The sequence below is a fragment of the Pogoniulus pusillus genome, chromosome 9, assembly GCF_015220805.1.
Source record: "Pogoniulus pusillus isolate bPogPus1 chromosome 9, bPogPus1.pri, whole genome shotgun sequence".
Classification (NCBI taxonomy): domain Eukaryota; kingdom Metazoa; phylum Chordata; class Aves; order Piciformes; family Lybiidae; genus Pogoniulus; species Pogoniulus pusillus.
The window spans coordinates 15,578,250-15,600,119 of record NC_087272.1 but is presented as its reverse complement, the minus strand read 5'-3'; the positions used below and the strand labels follow the sequence as shown (position 1 = coordinate 15,600,119).

The 21,870-nt window shown below is 43.0% G+C and overlaps 1 protein-coding gene and 1 long non-coding RNA gene across 3 annotated transcripts in view; both read left to right on the top strand.

The window, feature by feature from the left end:
- The first annotated feature begins 1,870 nt into the window (after window positions 1–1,870).
- On the top strand, window positions 1,871–12,067 carry LOC135178104 (uncharacterized). Its single transcript, XR_010303352.1, has 4 exons — window positions 1,871–3,089; window positions 5,127–5,248; window positions 8,025–8,135; window positions 11,488–12,067. It is a non-coding gene; the product is annotated as an uncharacterized LOC135178104 (long non-coding RNA).
- Window positions 12,068–12,087: 20 nt separating this feature from the next.
- FBXW7 (F-box and WD repeat domain containing 7) overlaps window positions 12,088–21,870 on the top strand; it is a 169,094-nt gene continuing 159,311 nt past the window's right edge. The window contains exon 1 of one of the 2 annotated variants that reach the window (XM_064148658.1): window positions 12,088–12,264. In XM_064148658.1, the coding sequence (XP_064004728.1) occupies window positions 12,163–12,264 (102 nt within the window). In that variant the 5' untranslated portion in view covers window positions 12,088–12,162. Of the gene's footprint in view, window positions 12,265–13,479; window positions 13,560–21,870 lie in introns of those variants that run through there. The other variant, XM_064148656.1, reaches the window with a different exon arrangement.

The window sequence follows — 21,870 nt, the reverse complement described above, 5'->3', positions numbered from 1 at the left end:
CTATTCCCCCATCACCAAGCTGCCTCCCAACCACCTGGTGGGACATACTCGGGCACATTTCACCTTGCAGCTACTTCTCACAAGTCCATACCACAGCAAGCTTCCACTGCACTTCTTACATTCCCATTGAGAATAATGGTTGTAAAGGGTTTTATCTTGTCTGTAGCTGTGCAAAGGTGAGTTCCATCTTGCCAGAGATACCTGTCAAAATATGAACCTAAATGTGTCCAGTTTGCTGCCATAAGCCTCCTTCCTACAACAAATAGAAGAAAGTGCTCAAATTTAAACCCATACCCTGTTGCTTGCCAACTTGTCTAACTGAATCATCACATTGCTGTTTGAAGTTCCAGCTGTGATATTCATCTACTGCTATTGCCATTTACTTTACAAACTGCCCCCCCCCCAAGATCACTTCAAGATCACTTTGAAGTATATTTCTTTTTCTCCCCCATTACTTAAATATTCCTTCCAGTTATTTCTTAACCTTCAGCAGTTCTGTTTTTTTTTTTTTTTGCTAGCCTGCTGCACATGTTTTTTTCTCAGTTACCATGACACCCACTAAAAAGCAGAAGACTAAAGCCTAAGAACAGAAAACAGGCAAGTCTCACATGGAGATGGACAAGTTGTCAAGCAGATAAGGCTAAATAGCAAACAGAAGCTCCTCAGCTGATGTAAATCAGTGAAGTACTCTTGAAATCAGAATTATACATCTCTCCTTCCAACTCAGTAAATACCTTTAGGGATCAAAGATCTGTACCTGCAATTTGCAGTGCTGGAAAAAATGTGTTGCTACAGATACCATTTGGCCATTTCAGGCTTCACAAGTCAGAAAGCAATTGATTCAAGGTACACACTTAGAATTGTTTTTCTCCCCCCCCCCCCCCCCCCCCCCCCCCCTTTTTTTTTTTTGCTGCTTCAAACATACCAAAATGATTCAGAATACTCAATTGCAAGCAATACTAAGAAACTGGAAACATTTAGTAGTAACAACAAATAACAACAATATGAAGCACTCACTATTTGTCCTATTGCAAGTCTGACCATCACTCTGAAACACTAATGACCTAGCCAATACGACATCTATTGCCTAATGTGTTCTCTTCTTGGTTTTCCTTTGGTCACTTTACAAACTGCCTGATTCCCAAAGGGGCCTCTGAACCAGAAAAACCTATGCTGAGCCAGGAGCTGCTGAGAGCAGACCAACAGAAACACTCAGCACAGGGATACATCCAATTTCCCCTCTGGAAACACAAAAGCAGGCCAGCTGAAAACAGCTCTAAGAACATTATTAAGAAAGAGATTCAGAAAAACCTCAGCCTTCAGCATTCACTTGTAATGTCTACTTTCTAATCTAATGTACCATTTATGAAGAGGAATCTCTGCCTTCCTAGCATGACACAAAATAAATACACCTAACTTATAGCTCTGATGCAAGTTTCAACAGGATCATAAAAAGCCATTATTTAGGGTTTTGTGAGCCCAAGACTCCCCAACATGCATCTTACCTTGGAGCCACAAAAACTAGCATCATGCTGCTTGCTCACCCTGGCAGAAATTCAGGCAAACAGCCTTGCTTTAATTTCCATGCTTATCTTAAATCTCAGTCCACAGCTGTGAGCCAGGAATACAAAGTTGTGGCACTACTGCTTGAAGTCTACAGTGTAAGGGGACCACACCAAAGCAAATTGGTGGGCAAGGTCACTCCAGGTAATACTTGATCCTGAGGCTGGGCTGAATTGCTCCTAAGGGCTGAGTGCAAACAGCTGCTAGTTGGCTCAGGTGAAGGATGGTTTGAAGGGCATGCTTTGATGTCAGCGCAGATAAAGCCTCAAAGGTTGGTCACTTACCTGGATTTTAGGCATCTGAATTCTTTAGTGGTTCTAGCATCTATCTAATACTATATGGGAAGTTTGTGGCTGGTCAGAAAGTTGGAAGTGACTTCAAGCACTCAGTTTTTCTTTGTATTTGGTTTGATAGAAATCTCTTCTTTTGTTTTCCAACCTAAATGTCTTCCACTTCAGTTCTGGTCTTTCCATAAACAGAGACTACTAATTACGTCTGATAGAAAACAGATTTAAATAATGAAATTCATATTGCATGGGAGCCACGATGAAATGGAGTTTGAGACTTCATCAGTGAAAGCCTAATGTTTTAACCCTACTAACTATGCTTCTGATGCTAGAATTGTCATAAATGGATCTTAATGAATATGCTGTAGTTCTAAAATTATCTACAAGATTGTAGCCTATTTTAAGTAAAAAGAAACTGATGAAGGAAAAAAAAAAAGTAAGAAAATAGGTCATTAAGCAATTTACAAGTCAGTGTCCATGACAAATATATAGTGCTTCAAAGAGCAAATCCTCCTACAGTATATCTAGATTCCATAGATTTAAACACTAAAAATTCCTCGTTTGTTCCTGTAGTTATTATAAAGCATAGAATTTAATTACTGTACTATAAAATTAAGGCAGTTGCTTTAAAAAAAAACTTGTTCTATACATATTAAACAATTATCAGCTTTTCTTTTGCAACAAGATTTTAAAGGGGGACTATTTTCAGTGTAATAATTTAAATAACAAAATGCTTGCAGTTCTCCCATTGCAATACTGCAAACCAAAGCTAAGCTCTGGCAGCCAGGTTGCTGAAATCCTTTGTAATCCATAGTGTGCCACTCACCTGGATTGCCTGGTGAATTTTAGTAAATAAAGAGATAAGATGAAGCAAATGGATGCTGTGGGTTTTGTTGTTGTCATGGAACTTTTAGGAGCTATAGTTACAGATTTAAGAAATAAGCACAAACACAGGCATAGATACATAAATCAGTGTTTGTCAAATGGTATTGAATGACCTTCTTGGAAGCATAACAGTGAAAAGCAGCTAACACTGTGCATGAAACACAAACACTTAAAGAAAAGTGGAGGTGAAACTAAAACTCAGATCCACAGGGCACGGAATAGCTTTTAATTTCATGGCACAAACTTCCCTCCTTTCTCAGAGACTCAGTGTTAAATATCAAATGTTTAAAATCCAAGTGACCAGCAGGAAAAAATGAGCCAAGTTTCACACTTTCCTCCCTGCTGGAAAGTAAGGTAAGAAATGCATGATCTTTTCATCTTCTGCATTAGACCATCAAGCCATAGCCAGCTTGGAAGGCTTTACGGCAGTTGTGGGGCAGGAAAGTTTACTATGACACCACAAGAAATATTTGACTGCCCTTTTATTTACATGTATAAAGTCCTAGACCAAGTAAGATCAATGTGACTTCTGCCAATGGTTTGGGAACTTCTATTTTATGTTTGGTTTAGCAGCCATTTAACAGAAATAAGTGAAGCCCTTGGGAGGTTATATGAAACTCAACCTGCTGTATCCTAGGTCCCATATCAGCTTGGATTTGGGAAGTTGCTGCTTCCTTAGCCACATATTCTCAGGTTGGTTCAGTGCACCAGCCTCCAGCATCATCATGTCAGATAAAAAAGGAGCAATTAGCTGACTGACTTTCAAAATACACCCTGAACAAGGAGTTATTTCTGATCTGGTTTTCACTAAAGCTGTACAAAAAGCTGGTATCATAGTTGGGGTGGGGGTAGGACAGTGCAGCGTGGAGATGAGCCCACAGAGCTGCTGCAGCTTGGGCTCCCAGGGGAATGTAGGGTTGCAGTCTGCTTGTGTGAACCTAGTCAGGCTCTGTCTGCTGAGCTTTATCATGCTGTATTTCCTCAGCAGCTTCGTATGTGGGAGTTTGTTTTCTTCCCTCACCCTGTCCTTCCCAAATTCTGCTGCCGAAAGTGTGCACAGTGGCATTGCAAGCAGTGTCAGGAACTGGTAATAGGTTTTCCTCAGCTCCAGCAACCACTTTCAGTTTTGTGACACTAAGGCATGCTCTCAGGAGGCCGGGGAACATAATGCTGAATAAGTCTGCCGAGTTTGAGATCTAGATTAAGGCTGTCAGTGCTATTATTAATGCAACTGATTGAGTATTGTAACTTTAGGCATTTTTTTCAACAAACACGATGAGTTTAGAGGTCTCTTTCTGAATTAGGAGAAGTTTTATTGCACAGCAGCATTCTGAGCAACACTGAAGATAACCGAGGAGATGTTCTGGCTGAGAAATTTTTGTTTGTTGTTTTCTAGTACTGCTTCTACTAAGGGGTAATTCTGCAAAATAATGTGTAGGCTTGCTGCTTAGCTTAACAGAGACAGTGATGAACCTGACCTGAGCAGAGCTGTAGAAGAGATATTATGTTATTTTACTTTTGTTCAGGCTTATGACATGGTAGAAGCCCATTATACTAGCTAAACTACAATAAATATTTGACCTGTGAATGCTAGAAGATAATTAATCCTTATTTCCTTCCCCCAATTACATAAATCTGAATGACAATCTATTTAACCTGGGTAATAGTTAACAGTCTCTGATTGCAGCTGTTAATATTACCCAAAGGAATACAAGCTCTAGTCAAGAAAGCTGTGGTAACACCTTGCTAATGAGAACCATATTTGAGGTTACTCAGACTAGCAGTTTGATTCCTATAAACACATTGATTAGAAAAAAAAAAAAAGGCTTTTATAATGACAGGCTTGGTAATAAAACCCAAATACACAAGAAGTCTGTAAATTTTTGGAAACTTATTTGGAATGCTTCTGAACATCCTGGAATTGCTTTCAGCTTTTCCTTTCAGGCAACTCAGATTATATCTTTCTTCTAATAAACAACTGCTTTCAGGCTAGTTTCTGTAACTACCATTTTAAAAGCACTTAACAGCCATTCACATATAGTCTGTACCTAAGCACCAACTCTAAAAGTCGTGGTGACTGTCAGAGTAACCTTTTAAACTACTAAGAATTTCTTTGTTTTCTCTCCCCCGCCCCCCCTCCCCAATTGTGTTTCGGGAAAATCTTTCCTGCCAATGCTTGGAGATCTTCAGTTTTTCCTTTCTGGAAAGCAGGCTGCACTCCGAACATTTATATCTGACTTAGATGGAACAGAATAACCTGAAGGGGCATCTCATCAGAGAAAGTATCAGGGCCTTAACATCCCCTCTCATCAGGATATTTTTTTTCAGGGGCAAACGACAGTATGCAGCCCAAAATTACGGTATCACTTTTTTCCTCTCTTGCTAAACCAGGGTCTCCCCTACGAGCCTGCTGAGGTCTCTACTGTCTCCTAGAAGATGTTGTGTTACTTGCCTACAGCAAAAGTATGCTGTGAATAAAGAACAAATCTGCAGCCTTCTGCTTGGCTTTCCAGGTAATATCTGTTGGTCCTGCCTTTGAAAAGAAAGTCTGAGAATTCTTTCTGTGAAGCTGGGCTCTTGGATGCAGATAATTTTAATGTTTAGTGTTGTCTACATGCTGAGTGTTTCCATTTCTCAATGCTCTCAGTTGCCTTTGGACTTAACGTGACACAGATTTATCTGATGAGAAGACATTTTCTATAGGAAGACAGAGTGTAGCACTGAGCTTCACCATTGCCATGGCAGAAGACACTCTTTGTTATATAATTCAGTAATATCCTGTTAAGTTGTTGCTAACATTGAAAAACTATCCCAAAGAGTACCGAGGAAGTGTAAAATGTTAAACCTTGCTTATCTTACTGTTCTTCCTAGGGAGCTGGATTTATTTAGCTGAAGCTAAAAGGGGTTTCAGCATGACTGCCTAACCATTATAGGTTGCACCATTAAGAGGCAGTTTTCCTTTCTCATAAGGCTTCCAACTCTGTACAGTTTTCAGATTATACTGTACACTTCTGTGTAACATCTGTGTCTTGATTTTTTTCTGAACACACAGCTAAGTACTCTACAAGTTGTTCTTGCTCTCTATCTGTATAACAACATAATTATTGAAATATAATAACAATTATTGAAATATAAATAAAGTTTGCTTATTCTAGAGCAGCACAACTACACAAAAGGAGTTTGATTTGCTTAGACATGGGAGAAGTAAGATATCAGATATCAGAAAACAATGCAGGAAACAAGTTATTAATTAGAGAGCATACAAAGTAATTGAAATAAGGTTACAGGGTTACATGACCTTGTCAGCATTTTTTGATCACAAAATGTAATCTCAGAAAAGCCTCTAAGACTATAGTTTGACTTGATTCTGTTGTTACTCAATGGCAATACTAACAGCCTAATTGAGATAAATTGGGAAGTGTCTCTCTCAGAAAGGCTTTGGGAAGGTGCCTTTCCCCTCACTCTACTGACTTCATTAGTTTGCAGGACCAGGTGGTGATTACCTAAAGCTTCAATGATCCATTTTATAGCCATATAACAAACTCAAAAGTAGAAATGGCTTCAGAAACTTGAACTGATAAGAATTCTGTGTTGCCTATTACAATTAGTGATTATATGAGTCCAATGTCTTTTTGTCCCTAAGATTGTCTTTTATTACATTTGTGCAAACCTTTTTGATAGAGCTAATGGACTGAATGATTGTTTAACAAAATGTAACTGTTGGGGGAAACTGTTGATGGCCAAAGGAAGATGGCTGAACAAAATGTTAATTATATTGGAGAGCAGAACAGTGTCAGATAACACTTGAAATAAAGATGAAATACAGATACTCAAATGGAAGCCAAAACATGAATGTTACATTTTGTAGAACTGCTTATGGAGACATGGAAAAAAAAAGGGCTCTGCTACAGTTTGGTGATATTTAGCAGTAAGACCAATGTGAGCAAAATCCAGCAACACAACTGAAAATATGTTTCCACAGTGGTTTCATATGAAATGCTGTTTAGTGCTTTTACAAACAGTTTAAATATTACAACTGTGACTCAGTTATTTTCAATAGCAGTGGATACCTTATTAGGATTTGCTCCCACCAAAGCTGCTTTGCTTAACTATGACAGTTGGACTACTATTGCTAAATATAGGTTATAGAAGAAAGGTGCTAACACTTTCACTTACACACTTAGAGAAATAATATAAAGAAGGTGATATTTCGTAAACTAGTACTTGACATAGGCACAGAATAGATGTTGTCCTGTGGGAGTTTTCTGTATCCCCTCTGTGAAATTCATGGGAACAAACAGCTGCCTTGAGTTAAATATCTGAGATTTTAAAAAAAACTGTTAATTTCAGGCCAAATTGCAGCAAAAGACTGACAAAGGTTGCAAGCAGAGAGCTCTCAGGCAAGCTGTCCAATATAGTTTTGCCAGTATATTGATTTTCAGTACCCATGGTATGTCTGCTCTACTTTTCCAGCATACAGTTAATTTTAAACAAGGTTCTAGCACTGATTTAGTCTGGCTGTAATCATGGTCTTAGTGGATCTGCTGAACTTCGTGTCCTGGTGTGGATTTGGAGGACATCCAGAAACCAGTTTGCTTGAGTGTGTTATCAGGTGTGTTAGTAGTAGGAGCGGAGTTAAATACCTGCACATAAAGCTTCTACGATTGGAGATCTGAGCCTGCAGTATTGCACAGATCAGGTTGAACTGAGGGTCTGTTCCAATGGTTTCACAAACTCAGTGGTTTTGTTTTAAGCTGTGTATTTTAGAAGCACAATTTTGCATGCAGTGACAGGACAAGAGGTTAACAAGTACAAACTTGAATATAGGAAATTCCACTTAAACGTGAGGAGAAACATTTTTGCTTTGAGGGTGGCAAAGCACTAGAACAGGCAGCCCTGAGATGATGGAGTTTGTTTCTCTGGAGTCATCCAGAATCTGCCTGGGCAGCATTCTGTGCAGTCTGCTGTAAGTGAATCTGCTCTGGCAGAGTGGCTGGACTAGATGATCTCCAGAGGTCCTTTCAAGCATCTATCATTCTGTGATTCTGGGAGGCAGCATTCAACAGTAGTGTAAAGAAAAACACCAGCAATGCTCTTGTCTTGTGAGCAAACTAAAATGCCAATGTATAGAATGCTCAGGCCAGACCTGATTTAATCTGAGTAATATTTGCATTAGGCCACAGCCAGACAAACAAAAATAATTAACTCTATCATTAAAGCTAGTATATGTGTATAGACAGTCTTTAGCCAACATTCCCACTGATTGCCCTGTTTCTCATATTTTATTAGTTACTCCTGTCAAAACCATGGCAACACCTATAACAGAACAAGCAGAAATGGAGTAACAGAAGAGGGAGGAAAAAAAAACCCAAACCAAAAGTCTTGCACTGTATCATCTCTGTAAGTATCAAAGACGAGGCTGTTTTTCTGAATTCACAAACCCTCTCAGATATGATATTACTTCTGTGAAATTTATAAGTAGATGTCCATGGCAAAGGACATCAAGAACTATGGTTTGAGACTGGAATTCCCTGTTGATGAGATCATCTGTGCTATCAGCTTCCTGAGCTGGTGCTGTCACAGCATCATCCTTTATCTTCACTTGCAGTGTGATCCTGGCTCTGCAGTAGTTATGTCTGGCTAAACTTTCATCGATGTTGGCTGCAGTAAATTTACTCCCTTTGTCTGCCAAGCAGGGTGGAGGCTTAGAAAATAGACTGCAGTTATTTGACTGCATCCATGAAAATTTGCCTTATCTATCTTAGAAATTTATTCTCTTTTTCCCCCCAGACTTTCTGTCTGCAACTGGGAAGTTTTAGGCTGTTGCATCTCTTGAAAATGAGATCTTAGCTAGCTCTCTTTTCTTTACCTGTTCCTTTTATTAGAACAGAAAATTTACATTATAACTGCTTGTGATCAGTATGTCTGTGAGCCCCTGTTTCCTATAGGAATGAAGAGGAAAGACAATTTTAATTCTTGTTTTCTTGTCACTTCTGCTGTGACTTCCATACTTTGCTTGAATACAACAGGTTATTTATACAAACATGATTTTACTGGCTATGTCTGGTGCAATATTTTTGAGCACAGCTTTACAGCACTCAGTAAAACAATGGGAAAAATGTGAATTATGCCTTACCAGTGATTCTTAAAATATTCTTGAAAAGGACAGCAAGAAAACAAAAATGAACCAAATGTCTAGCTTCTGGGAGGGAGGAGGTTTCATTTCTATCATGCAAGCTACTTAAAGTGATCTCCCCGAGGTCAGCTAGGACAGCAGTTTCATTTGTTGGATATTAAAGGTAGAACTAGCAGTGATTTTGCTAGGAAGATTGCCTACAGAAAAAGGAGCTCTTTCCTTCTTGAAGTCTGTCATATCCTTACATGAAATAGGCAGGATGTTTCCTACAACTTCAGAAGTGGCAGCAGGCAGTCTGAATTAGTAGGTGCAGCTAGTAGAGTGAAGTTTGAGATGAACAAATATATATTTCACCAACAACCAAAAGTGTGGCTTGTACAGAAGGCCTCCTTGCACGTTAAGCTCACTTTGATCCATGTTTTCTCACAAAAGGAATCTTTTATGCTTCCCTTAAAGCTTACAGAATTTATCATAGATATTTGATAAAACCAGAAATACGGGAAATTAATATGATATTTAACATGGTCATTTAGTATTTGAATTCCCTCCTTTCATTTGGTTATTTCACCTTATTTATGTAATTTTAAGGACAACATAATAAAGCACAAGAACAGTTTTCCTCTAATAACAATTCTGTAGATTTGTTACTAACACATGTGCCCTCCTTCTGCTGGCTAACTCACATTTTCAAATAATCATCTATTTTTCCTATGCCTTCTAGCATGCAATCTTTCTAATTACCAAGGTCACAGGGAAGTTATAATGTATTTTTGGTGCAGTTTTTCTTATACATGCATTATAAGCATAATAAAAAAATGATAGATTGCAGTCTTGCCATTAGGCTTAATTCCACCTTCAGCTACAGATGGGAGTCCATCAAGACTAAAAACATCATGGGAAGAAAATACATTCAGTCAGCAGGTGCCCCTTCAGCCTCTAGACAGAGTACTTAAAATCAGCTTCTCTCTTGCTCTGTCACTATTTCACGCACAGTATAACCTCTGGCAATGTTTTCTTTCTGATTTTCTTCCCCCCCCGTGTTCTCCCTGGATTCTATGTTGAAAACAATACAGTTCTGCTTAAAACTGTTCTACATTTCAGTTTTAAAATAAGTTTTATTGAAACTGTATGTGGCACTACAGAAACTACTCTGGCATACAACATTAAACCTCCCTGCTTATTTCTGACAATGCATTGATCTGCAGTACAACTCCTATTTTTATCCCTACTGTTTCAAGTACAGTCAGTCATGACCACATTTCCATTAACGACTAGGCACTGAACCATTTTCATCTGTGACTAATATAAAACTGTAACATTTCCATTAAATCCACACAGAGTCTCAGCACCATCATCAGTGCTGGCAGAGTAGTCCTGTTTCTTGAGTGATGCATCTGCCATTGTCAGTGATTTATACTGATTAGACAGCTAACTTTTTCCTTCACTCCCAAGTAATTGTACTCAGTAATAGTTTCCCAGATGTGCTTGATCTCTGCGCAAATTCAAATGGTAAAAGGGGAACACCACAAAAGAAATGAAAAGACAGAAGAATAAGCAATAGAATGAGGAAACAGCACCTGGTAGCCCCTTAACATGGATAAGGTTTGGAAGGAGAGACCTCGCTTCTTCTAGCTCTGGGAAGAGAGTAGATCATCACAGGATCACAAGATGTCAGGGGTTAGAAGTGACCCAAAAAGATCATTGAATCCAACCCCCCTGCTAGAGCAGGATCATACAATCTAGCTCAGGTCAGAGAGAAACACATCCAGATAGGCCCTGAAAATCTCCAGAGAAGGAGACTCTACAACCTCTCTAAGGAGCCTATTCCAGTGCTCTGTGACCCTTACAGAAAAGAAGTTATCATTGTGTCGAGGTGCAGCTTATGTTCATTGCTCCCTGTCCGATCAGGAAGCAAGTGAGAAGAGGCTGACCCCCCCTCCTGACACCCAGCTCTCAGATATTTATAAACATTTACTAAATCATCTCTCAGTCTTCTCCAGGCTAAATGCCCCACATCCCTCAGCTTTTCCTCATCAGGCAGTGATCCAGTTCCCTTTTAGCCCTCTGCTAGACCTTCTCCAGCAGATCTCTGTCCCTCTTAAACTGGGGAGCCCAAAACTGAATGCAGTATTCAAGATGAGGTCTCACCAGGGCAGAGCAGTGAGAGAGGAGAACCTTCCATGATCTGCTGGATACACTCTTCCTAATACACCCATGGATCTCATTGGCCCTCTTAGCAACTGAGCCATATTGCTGTCCCACGGATAACTTGGTATCCACCAGGACTTCCAGGTCCCTCTCCACAGGGCTGCTCTCCAGCAGATCACCTCGCAGCCAGTACTGGCGCAGTTTATTATTCCTCCCCAGATGCAGGAGTCTGCCCTTGTCCTTGCTGAACCTCGTGCAAAAGGTTTAGCATGCTATTTTCTTTGTAAAGGGAAAAAAAAAAATGCATGTGGACTTTTGTAAACTTAGGGGGAAAAAAAAAACACCTTACCAAAGTGAAAAGATTAGAATTAGATTCCTCATGCAAACTTAGTTCCTGCCTGCTCCAGGAATATAAAGTTGAAATTAATTACCTGATTACATATTTATTTATTTATGTATTTATTACAGGGCTGCTTTGTCATTCTGTGGGAAAGGTGAGGGATGCTCTGTGAGGATGTGGTGTTCACAAATGAAGGAGGCAGCTCTCTGCAAAAGCACCCCCTGTCAATTTGTCACAAGCTGAGCAGCAACTAAGGTGTGAAGCTTCAGCTGGTAAGAAAGGGACCTGGCTTTAGGGCTGAAGGATCAAGACTGCTCTTCTGCTATGTTCCAGCAGGGACAAAGGAAAGGTTGGGAGACTCAGGTAAGCTAAAACATCTGTTTTTAACACTCAGGAGGAGAAAAATGTGGTAAATGAGGCTATGAGAATGGGTAAAGAAACATGAAGCATAAGATGATGAAGAGGCAGTACTAAAACCGACTGGCAGAGAGCTAGTGGGCAGTGAGGCAGCTTTTAACGTGGTTAGGTAGCCTTGGGTGTGGGGTCCAGGCAGAGCAGTTACCTATCTGTGGTTTGTGCTTCCCGGGAGATGATGCATCAACACGGCTGAGATTAGCATTCAAAGGGTTGGAAATGCCAGACACGACTAGTATTTATTTTGCTCTCATGTGTGCGTGGCATGACGCATCATGATGAAATGCCTCTTTTTTTGTTGTTTCTGCAGTCTGAGCTTTTCTCCGTGCACAGGCTGGATGCTGCGAGCGGCAATCCCACGCACTTAATGAGTGACAACTAACTCTTTTATGTTTTTCTGGTGTCCAACGAACAGTGTCCTATCTTCTACATCAGATGGTAACAGAACCTTGGTGAAGCGCTCCTACAGTGGCCACAATTCTGTAATGCATGTAAGAAGCTCCTGTAGTCAGGAGTTTTTCTGTTTTCCCCGATCTTCAGGGGAAGGGCCCTGCATAACCATTTACTGAGCCTGAGGCACGCACATCTCCGCAGCGCTGTGGAGAAGCCTGAGGAGCGAGACGAGATCCACCTGGGGACGAGCACGTCCCTGGGCTCTGAGAGCACCTGCGCGGCTGAGGCAGAGCAACGACGGCCGGGTGCCCAAGGGCCCTCGCAGCGGAGCCGCGCTCAGGCGCGCAGCGGCGCCCGCCGGGGGCCCGTTCCCATGGCAGCGCCAACGCCCGCCGGGGCGGGGGCACGCGCACGTGCGCGCGAGCGAGGGCTCCGAGCCCGCCCCGCGGCCCTGACGTCACGCGGTCCCCGTCACCCTTCCCGCCCCAGCTAAGCTCCCGAGCTGCGCCCAGGCCGCCGCCCGCAGCTCCGCGCAGGCCCACGCGGGGCCGGCGCCGCCCCTCTGTCCCGGGCTGAACCGTGCAGTCGCGGCGATACTCGCTCGGCTCCGCCTTGCCCGCCTGTGGCGTCATCGTCCGGCGCCCGCACGGGGGCGGGGTGGGGCCTGTTGCTCGGTTACGGCTGTCATCTGTGTGCGCCGCCGCCGTGCTTGCTCTCTTGCCCGCCCTCCCCGCCCCCTCCCGGCGCCGCAGGAAACGAGCGGATCCCGGGGCGCTGCTGCCTGCCGTCCCCCTGCGCCCCGTGCCTGGCTCTCTCCCGGTCCGGCCCTGCCTCGCCGCTTGAGCGTCCCGCACCGCCACTCCCACATGTGGGAGAGCGGACCGGTAGCGGCGCCGAGCCCCGCCGCCCGGCTGCCCCGCGCCGTCCGGCTGGGGCCCTAGCGGCTCTCCTCGGCCGCTGGAGCCGAGGCCCGGCGGCGCCCGCAGTGCATGAGAGCGGGGTGGGGGCCGCGGCCCGAGCCACTCGCCTCCCGGCCGGCGGCGACACAGGGACCGGCCCGGGGGGCACCAAGGGGCTGCAAGGCGGTGTCTCCATGTGAGAGGATGCGGAGGCGCACCTGAGCTGCTGGGACAGCCGCAGTCGGGGGGTAGTGGTGAGCAGTCGTGGGGGCCGGCCCCGAAGACCACCTGCTTTGCAGCCAGCCCCGGCGGGGACTGGACCTGTCTGCCCCCTTGAAGTCGCCCGACCCCCGGCGGCAGCCCCAGGGCAGGGGGCAGTTGGGCCCCTCCCGCCGGGGGAGGGGGGCTCCGCCTCGCTGCCAGCTTCGCCCCGCCGGCGGGAAGGCGTGAGCGCCGCGACCGGAGGGAGAACCCAGCGAAGCCCGTCCCGAAAAGTAAGTGTGAGCGGGAGGAGCCCCTGCAGCGGCGGAGGGGGCGGGGGGGAAGGGGGGTTCGAGCGCCCTGGGTCTGCCGGTAGAGTATGCGGGGGCCGGCTCGGGGGGCGCGGCGCTGCCGCCGCTTCCCATGCGGCTCACGTTGCCAGCTGCGCACGGTCTGGTGCTCCGCGGGCGGGTGGCCCCCGCCTGACTCCCGCCCACCGCAGCGTGAGGAGACGAGGGTGGGCTCCTCAACTGTGTTCCACGGGAAGGGTCGAGGTCTCCTTCGCAACTTCTGCCGCCTTCTTTGTACCCGCCACGGCGCGGGCCGGGAGCAGCGGCCCCTGCGAACAAAGGCAGCGGGCGGTGAAACGACTCGGGACCCCTCCGTCCCCGCCCGTCAGAGCCGAGCGGAACCGCCGGGGCGGAAAGTTGTGCAAGGCTGGGAGCGAAACGCACGGCCGCGGGGCTGGAAGCCGGGAGGTTTTCAAACATCCTCCACCCCACTGTGGTGTGTGTGTGTGTTGGTTTTTTTTTTTCTTAAAGGGTTGAGTGGCTCCTAATAGACCCAGTGGCAGCCGCCTGGCTGTTCATTTACATAAGACTTGTGCGGAAAATGCTACTGTTACTGTCACAGGAAAACGGCCTTTTCATATAAAGCAATTAAAAAATGCAGCTTATTAGGAAGAAGTAGCATTGGCTCTTCCTCTTCGTTGGGCAAGTTACATCTTCACGAAGCACGAGCAATTGCCTTTTCCCTCAACTCCAAACCGTACTCTGAGGCTGGGGAGTGAAGGGTCTTGTTTGGGAATTTGACCCTGTTTGTTTGCCTCAGTTTTCTTTTGCTTTGATATTTACCTTTTCTGCAGCGTGCAGAAATTCCCTCTAGGCAAAAACTACATCAAAACTTACTGTGTTTTAATAGGGTATTTTGATTTGCTCTTAACTGAAGAAAACACCACCTCAGCAATTAGTCGAGGAAGGAACATTCTTGTTTGCTGATGTTCATTTGTACTGTTCAGGAGTCAAAATTTATACAATACTTAATTTCATGTGCTTATAACATGAGGAGTGGAGATAGAATGTAATTTATTTGATGAGACAGTGTTCAGAAATTGTAAGTGTGTGAAAACTATGTGAATGTCCTGAGCACTGCTTCCTCTCCATACCTTTCTGGATGGAGTTTAGAAAGGACTTCAAAGGGCAAGGTTGAAGCATTTGTCAGATTCTTCATTAAAAGAATAAACAGCTTGTCAACATCCTGTGAGTTGGTTGCTAGGGCCCTGTTTTTCAGTATTTTCTCTGTCAGATAATTAAAAGTAGACAAAAATAAGAGACAGCAGAAGTGTCTAATGGCTGCAGGTCTAAAAACAAGGCATGTGTATGGAAAGCCATAATCCAGAATTTCAGCAGTGTGTGGTGGCTCTGTTCTTTAGTTTGTTTGTGCTGTGCTTTTGAGAGACTCCTAACTACATGCTTGTCTGTTTCACTGAGAAAAAGACAGCCTATGAAAACTCGGAAAACCTGTGCATCAGTAGGAAGTTCAAAGGTAGAGTCCCCGATGTTTTGCAGTTTCTTTTTGAGACCAGGAATGCTGACAAATAGGAAGACTCTGTTTTTTAGACCAAAATATCTCTGTATCTTAATATATTTATTGTTGCTGCTGTTTAAAATTGGGGTGTAAAAAAAATTGAACTCTCTATTCAGTTCAGTTTTTGCTTTTGTTGACCGTAGACCTAATAGGTGAAGAAAGGCAGTTGCACTCTCTTCAGGTCCTAGAGTTAAGGAGATGGCCAATCTGGTGATTTAATATCCCCAGGAGCTAACAGGCACTGTGTTCTTTGCCTTTACATTATTTCTTCCTCCTAAAAGTAAACTGCCTATTCCTACTCTGTCACCTGGTTGTTAATGGCAGTCTGACTTGGTCTTTTGATGGCACACAGGCATTCTTGGTGCCCCAGGTTCATTAGTATCTCAAGAAGATACGTTACTTAAACCTTGACAAAAATCATTGTAGTAAGATTAAAGTTTTCCTTCTGTTGCAGCTCAGAGCTAATCAATGTAGTTCCTTTGTCCAAACTGAATAATTTACTATTACAGCTGTATCTATTTGGAAACATGAATGTTTCTCAAAGGATGTGCATTTCATTTTCATTAGCTGTTAGAGAAGGTTTTATATTAAGTAGCTTTTTAGTTTAGAGTAAGAAATAATTTTTATCTTTAGACTCTTACAGTGACAAATTAACTTCCTCCCATTCTGTGTGGATGTGGTACGCTGCAAAAGTTTTGTTAATTACTTGAATGGAATTTGTTGTCTCTGAATCAGTAAAAGAAAGGAATGGTGTGTGATGATTTAGGCCTGGCAATGTTATTAAAGAGGAAAATGCTGTTCTTCTGTATCTTGAAAGTAAACTTAAGTTAGTTATCTTTCAGTCAGCACGTTTTACGTTCAGACTGTATTTAATGGACATTTAATCTTCTGGATCTTGTTCTGAAGAACATATGCTTATTAACTTGACTATGTGTACATTACATTTAACATACAGACCCTATCTGCAGAGCTGCTTCAGCCTTCTTCCATGCAGGCTGTGAAATTAGGTAATTCTTGAAAGAGACGATAAGAATTACACATAATCACTCTTGAAAATGCCCCTTTGTGACAGAAAGTATTGTGATTTAGTGAATTTGTGGAACATGCTGGATAGTTCTGTACTTGAATACTCACATAGTCCCAGGATAGATAAAAACTGTTTTCTTGTAAACTTTACTAGGGTCACTAATATGGACTCGAAAATAGTCTCTTGCGACAGCCAAGGGTGCAAAGACTTTAGATATGTCTGGAAGACCTAGAACCACCTAAGCACAGAAGTTAGCTTATTGTTAACAAACACCTTGGGTTTTGTCAGTATGGCCACTGGTCACTGTGACAGGCTGTTCTTGCTGAAATTCAAGGTCAGTTTAGCCCAGTATCTCATGTCTCTCAGTGGTCTCTAATGGATATGTGTGAAAGGCTTTAGACAGCACTATATGCTTACAAGCCTTTTTCACAGAACACTCTTGTGGTAACTGTCAGTGTGTGTTTTAGGGCAATGTAATTTCTGTGCATTTGGCAACCTTTAGTGCTTCCTCTTGGGTGAACTTGTTTGGTGGCTTCAAGGAAAGAGTGGTCAATTCACTGCTTAGGGAGGTTTGAGTATATGAGTCAGCTGTGTTGGATGCCTTCTAATTCCTCTGTGAGGAGAGAAGAATACTTGATTCCTGCCCACACCTCTCAGTTTCACGTTCAACAAACATGGTTCTCCAGCTTTCACTTATGGGTGAAATAGTGAAGTAGTTATTTTTTACCTCTGTTTTTTCCTAATTAGCTGGAATTAATAAATAATGACTTGTTTGGGTGCACATATATGTTTTTGTCCACTGAGAACTTTGTATGTGCCATCGTTTTGCAGTTGTAACGAGTGCTAGAGTCATTGCAGCTCACTTGTGAGGGAATGTTTTTTGGGTAGGGAGAGGGAACAGGGCGCTTTGTTGCGCTGTTGTGAATCATATCTAGTTATTTCAGTTATTTCCACCACCATGTGAATGGCGTGAGCTGCTGCTTCCATCTATGGAGAAGCAGCACTGAAAGTCTGAGCCCCTCAGTGTAGAAAGACTGAGGTGAGTGGTACTCACAGGGCAGGGTGTGTTGATGAAGCAGCACTGTCTAAGCACAAGATTTGCCTCTTTGCCAAAAGGAGGAAAGCTGTCCACAGGTGGAACCAAGAGGTGTACGCACGTTGTGGTGAGGTCTGGCCTTGTGGTGCTGGAACTGTGGAGAAGGGGGCATTGCGAGAGGAGTTGCAATGGTTTCCTCTAAATTCTTCATAAGCCTGGATCAAAGAGTCTTGCCAGTGCAATATCCTGGCTTGTAAGCATAAATTCTTTCCTTCAGTAGTTTCTCCCTTTCTGTGTGTCTCTGAGAAAATTAGAAACCTGAACTGATTCTGAGATAATTGTTATACTTGATCCTGTGTTCCCTTCTGCAGTTTGGTCTTTTGGTCTGATATCAAAGCTTGTTGTTCTCACTTCTCAGCACTTCCTCCTTTAGAAATGTTGCTCTGGGTGGCTAGAAAGGTGGGAGGAGACCTTGACATGATACAGGTTACCAGAGACTTCCTCTGTGTGTTCCCTTGCTGAGATCATCAGATTGTGCCTGGAGTACTGGGGATGCTTTTCGATGAATTGAAGTACTCCTGAATTTGGTCAGCCTGAGTCAGTGTTACTCAGCTGTGGTTTTGTCTTGTAGGTTGTAGCATTTGCTCTGAGTTTCTGAAGGACAGGAACTGCAAACCCAAAATGTGTGCTTTGACTGGCATAATGTCCTTACTAGACACATTGTCTGTATTTTCACAGATGCTGGTGAATACTGTTTAAGCATGTGCTGTTTGGGCAAAAGTCTTATCAGCTTTTGTTTAAGGATGGAATCTTGCATTTAGATCTGCTGTAGCTTGTGGGATCTGCCTGTGCTTCTAGGGAATTTGGTGTATTACAAACTGCACATGTATGTGAAATGCATTATAGGATATAATGTGTGTCCCTATATCTGGAAGAATGCAAATGGTCAATGTTTTCAGAAGTGAAGAGGCTAATTCAGGACAAACTACTTGTCTTTCTAAATGACTGACAAACCCAAAACACCACAAGCCAAAGCCAGTGGGAAAGAAAAAGTTCCCTTTTTAGGAGGGTAAACTGCTCATTGTGTTCTATGGCAAGTGCAAGCCTCTCAGCATTGCAGTATAGTTCATGCTTGAGAGGTCTCTCACTAGCTATTGCCATAGCTGCAAAATCTAGCATTTTTGTTGCTAAACCTGACTGCATGCTTTTATTGACTTCTTCATTGCCTAATAAGGCTGTTTTTCTGTGCATGTGCTCTTCTTAAGAATACTTTCTTCAGTGTTTAAGGCTGTAACTATTTAATAATGATAACAAAAACTGTTGATTGAGGCCTCTCTGAAGAAATGTTACTTACCTTTTGTGGCTACCATAGTCCCATGTAGTGTGGCGTAGTGTTGAATATCTGTTGAAGACAGGATCTTTACACCCGTGCTTCACCAAATTCTGTGTCTCTGCTAAGCGTGTTACTTGTAGCCCTAAGCATAGGTTGAGTGGTCAGTAAACTTGCAGTTTGCCAGGAGTGCCTACTTCTGTTGCTGTTTATAGCTCATTAGTTTAATTCATGCACTGATGCTCAAAGCAAGAGGTCTTCTAGCACAACAGAAAAAGCTGTGATTATGGAGATAGTCTCATCCAAATTATTCATGTTTTTTTTTTTTTTTCTGAGTTCTGCTGTGGCAGTTTTGTCTGTTGCCAGAGTTGAATATGTCTTCACATCTGTGGCATTTCTGTGAGTGGGTGGATCACTGCAGTGACAGGTAACTTTTTTTACTGCAGAGTACAACAGTGACAGTTTTTATGTATCTTGAGGGCATCTTTAGCATCCTTTATATCATGCTAAGGCAAAGTGGCTGTGTTAGTTTGTGTTGGTTGTCTTTTATTTTGGGGTGGGAGAAGGGGAGATGTGTGTGTGGTGGGGTTTGGTTTTTCTTTTTTTTTCCCCCTGGGAACTGCTATTTGTTTCTCCAGGTACCTAGGTAGCAGGGTCTATTGTATATTCTAGCAAGGTGCAATTCAAAATGATTATTTAGTTTGGGGCACTGTGAAAATCGCTTTTCTCCTAACTTGCTACATGTTGCAGGACTCTTGTGGGAGAGAGACAATGATTCAACCTGCCGTGCTTCCCCCTACCTCATACCACTCATCTGGTGCATATTTAAACTTCTTTGTATAGTCAAGAGGGGAGGCAGATGGAGTACCCTTGTGATAAGCCCCTGATAAAAGGGAGTAGTTGTACTGCTCTTCTTTCGTGGCATGTTAGTTGCATTATCTGTGGTAGCAGGTGGATTCTGACGGTGCTGTCTCCAGTCTGGTTTTGAGATACTTTAGTCATTGCTTGCCTCCCAGCTTGCTGGACTTTGTCTTGCTCTGGGTTTGCTCTGTGTTACCAGCTGTGGCGCACGTGGTCCTGAGTGACCACTTCATGAAACACAGCAAGAGTGGCATGCAAGTTTTAGTAGCCTCTTAGTAGTAATTAGTTTCTCATAGTGTGTCTTTAGGGAAGTGACAGTATGTGTGACATGGATTCTATTAAGAGTATCTTACGTGGGCTCCAATAGGCAGGCGTTGGTTCCATTTTTCAAGCCTCTAATATAGAAGTGTGCTTGTGTTAATGATCTTGGTTATTTCCATAATGGCAGTTTCCTAGCGTGCATAGAAGTTCAACTTAATTGTTGAAGTTTTACATACCTGAGAGCTCACTAAACCTAGAGCAGTTCTTTTACCTGGCTTGCTGTAGCAAAACAGCTTCAGTGTTCATATTTGCTTTGTCTTCCAGGACATACTGTTTCTTCAGGTTTTGAGTTGTATTCTCAGCTTTTTAGCTTATTGCCATGGTAAATCTTGCAAATTGTCTTGTCGTTATTTGTCCTTTGACTACTGTAACACTTGAGTATGTTGAAAATGCGTAATTCCTGATATGCAACAGGAAAGTAGTGGGCTGATTCTGAAACAACCAAGGCTTAAACTTTGGCTCAGCCATTACTGATGTTTGGCTGTGCCTGGCAGGAGTGCTAGATAACACTCAGTATGACTCAGGAGCACAGGCAGGGTGTTTTTGTTCAAAGGGTCGAGATGGGTGGTGACCTATGTCATGGGGTGGATGTGTGGCTGTCTGGTTAGGGGAGCTATATGCTGCGGTTGCTGAGTGCCTGCGTAGGAGGCACATACAGTCATCCTGCTCAGCTTGCATGTTGTTTACATGGGCTGTGGGAACCTTTCGAAAGGCTGCTGGGAATGACTCGAAAAGCAAGAGCTTGTTTGGTGGCACAAAAGAAATATTAACACTTTAGTCCTTCACATTGCTATTGTTTATGCTGTGGTGTGGTGGGAAGAAAATTGATTACCTAAGTTAGGTATGACCTAGCAAAGATTAAAAGAGAGAAACTTGAAACAATCTGCCCTTTCATAAAATCTTTCTGAAATTGCAGACTGAGGGTTCCTGAGTTTTTCTGTTCCTTCATGCTTTCCAGGGTTGTCATTTTATGTTACATTTGGCCTGCTTAGCTGTTGCTAAAAGGAATGGGTCCAAACAGCTTCTGCCACCTCCAAACTCTTCCTGTGCTAGCTGCTGAGTTTAATCTGATTTCTTGATAATTAATTTTGTGCTGTTGGTTTTCTACTGTTTTAGTTCCCTAAATTTAAATGAAAAGGGAACTAAAACTCAAATTGAGGTGGCACAGTGTGAGATGGCATGCGCATTAGAGCTGACACTAAAGATGCACAGCTGCAATCTTTTGAGAACTATCTATCCATTAGATTGGCTTAGCTGTGCCCTGAAACACCTCAGCTGTGGCTCGATCTGAAGCGTCTGTGGAGTATGTTCTGCAACCAAAAGCACTGATCTTGCACACCTCCACCTGTCTTTTTGGCTTTCGTGGTTCTGCTGTCCACTCTTCAAATCCAGCTGGTTGTGAATGACCTTGAGTGCTAGATGCTGCCTGACTTTTTAGCCTTTGGTGTAAGAGGGGAATGGGGATTACCTCTTCTAAAAGCAAGACAAATAAGGCAATTTAAAAATCCTTACAATACATATATTAAACTGCAGATGTATCATTGTATGTATGATACTGTAAACTGTATGTGTAACAAAAACTCGCTGTCAGCTACTACTGCCCATTCAACCTACAAAATTGAGCATGCATTTCATCTTCAAAGGCTTTTCCCTAGAGTTCTCTTGATAGTTGTGCCAGTCTGGACAAACTAATCCTTTTATTCGGTAAAGCTACATTTAACACAGTGATCAAAGCTACAGTGTGCAGAAATATTAGTATTCAAATCTGTAAAACACAAGGGAAACAAAATACTCTATAAACAGCAAAGCTAACAAAACCTGCTTTCCTGTGGATTTGGATCCTATGCTGCTGTATCCCACCAGTGCAGTATCAGAGTCCTCATTACTGTCCTGTTGTCTTCAATGACCTCCCTTATCACAGTGTGTTGAGATCTTGCAGCCTGACTACTAAAGTACTCCCATATAACCTAACAACATTTAAAAAGAAGTTTGCTAGCTGGGCTAAAGGCAGCATGTGCTACGCCTGCTGCAGAGCTCTTGTGTGTGCTTGCTGGCTGCTGCCAAAGAGGGAAGGGAAAAACTCATAGTCAAGAGCTCTACCGATTGTAGAGCTGAGAGTTTAACTGTTGTGCTAGTCTCTATGCCTTTAGTTGCTATCTCCAA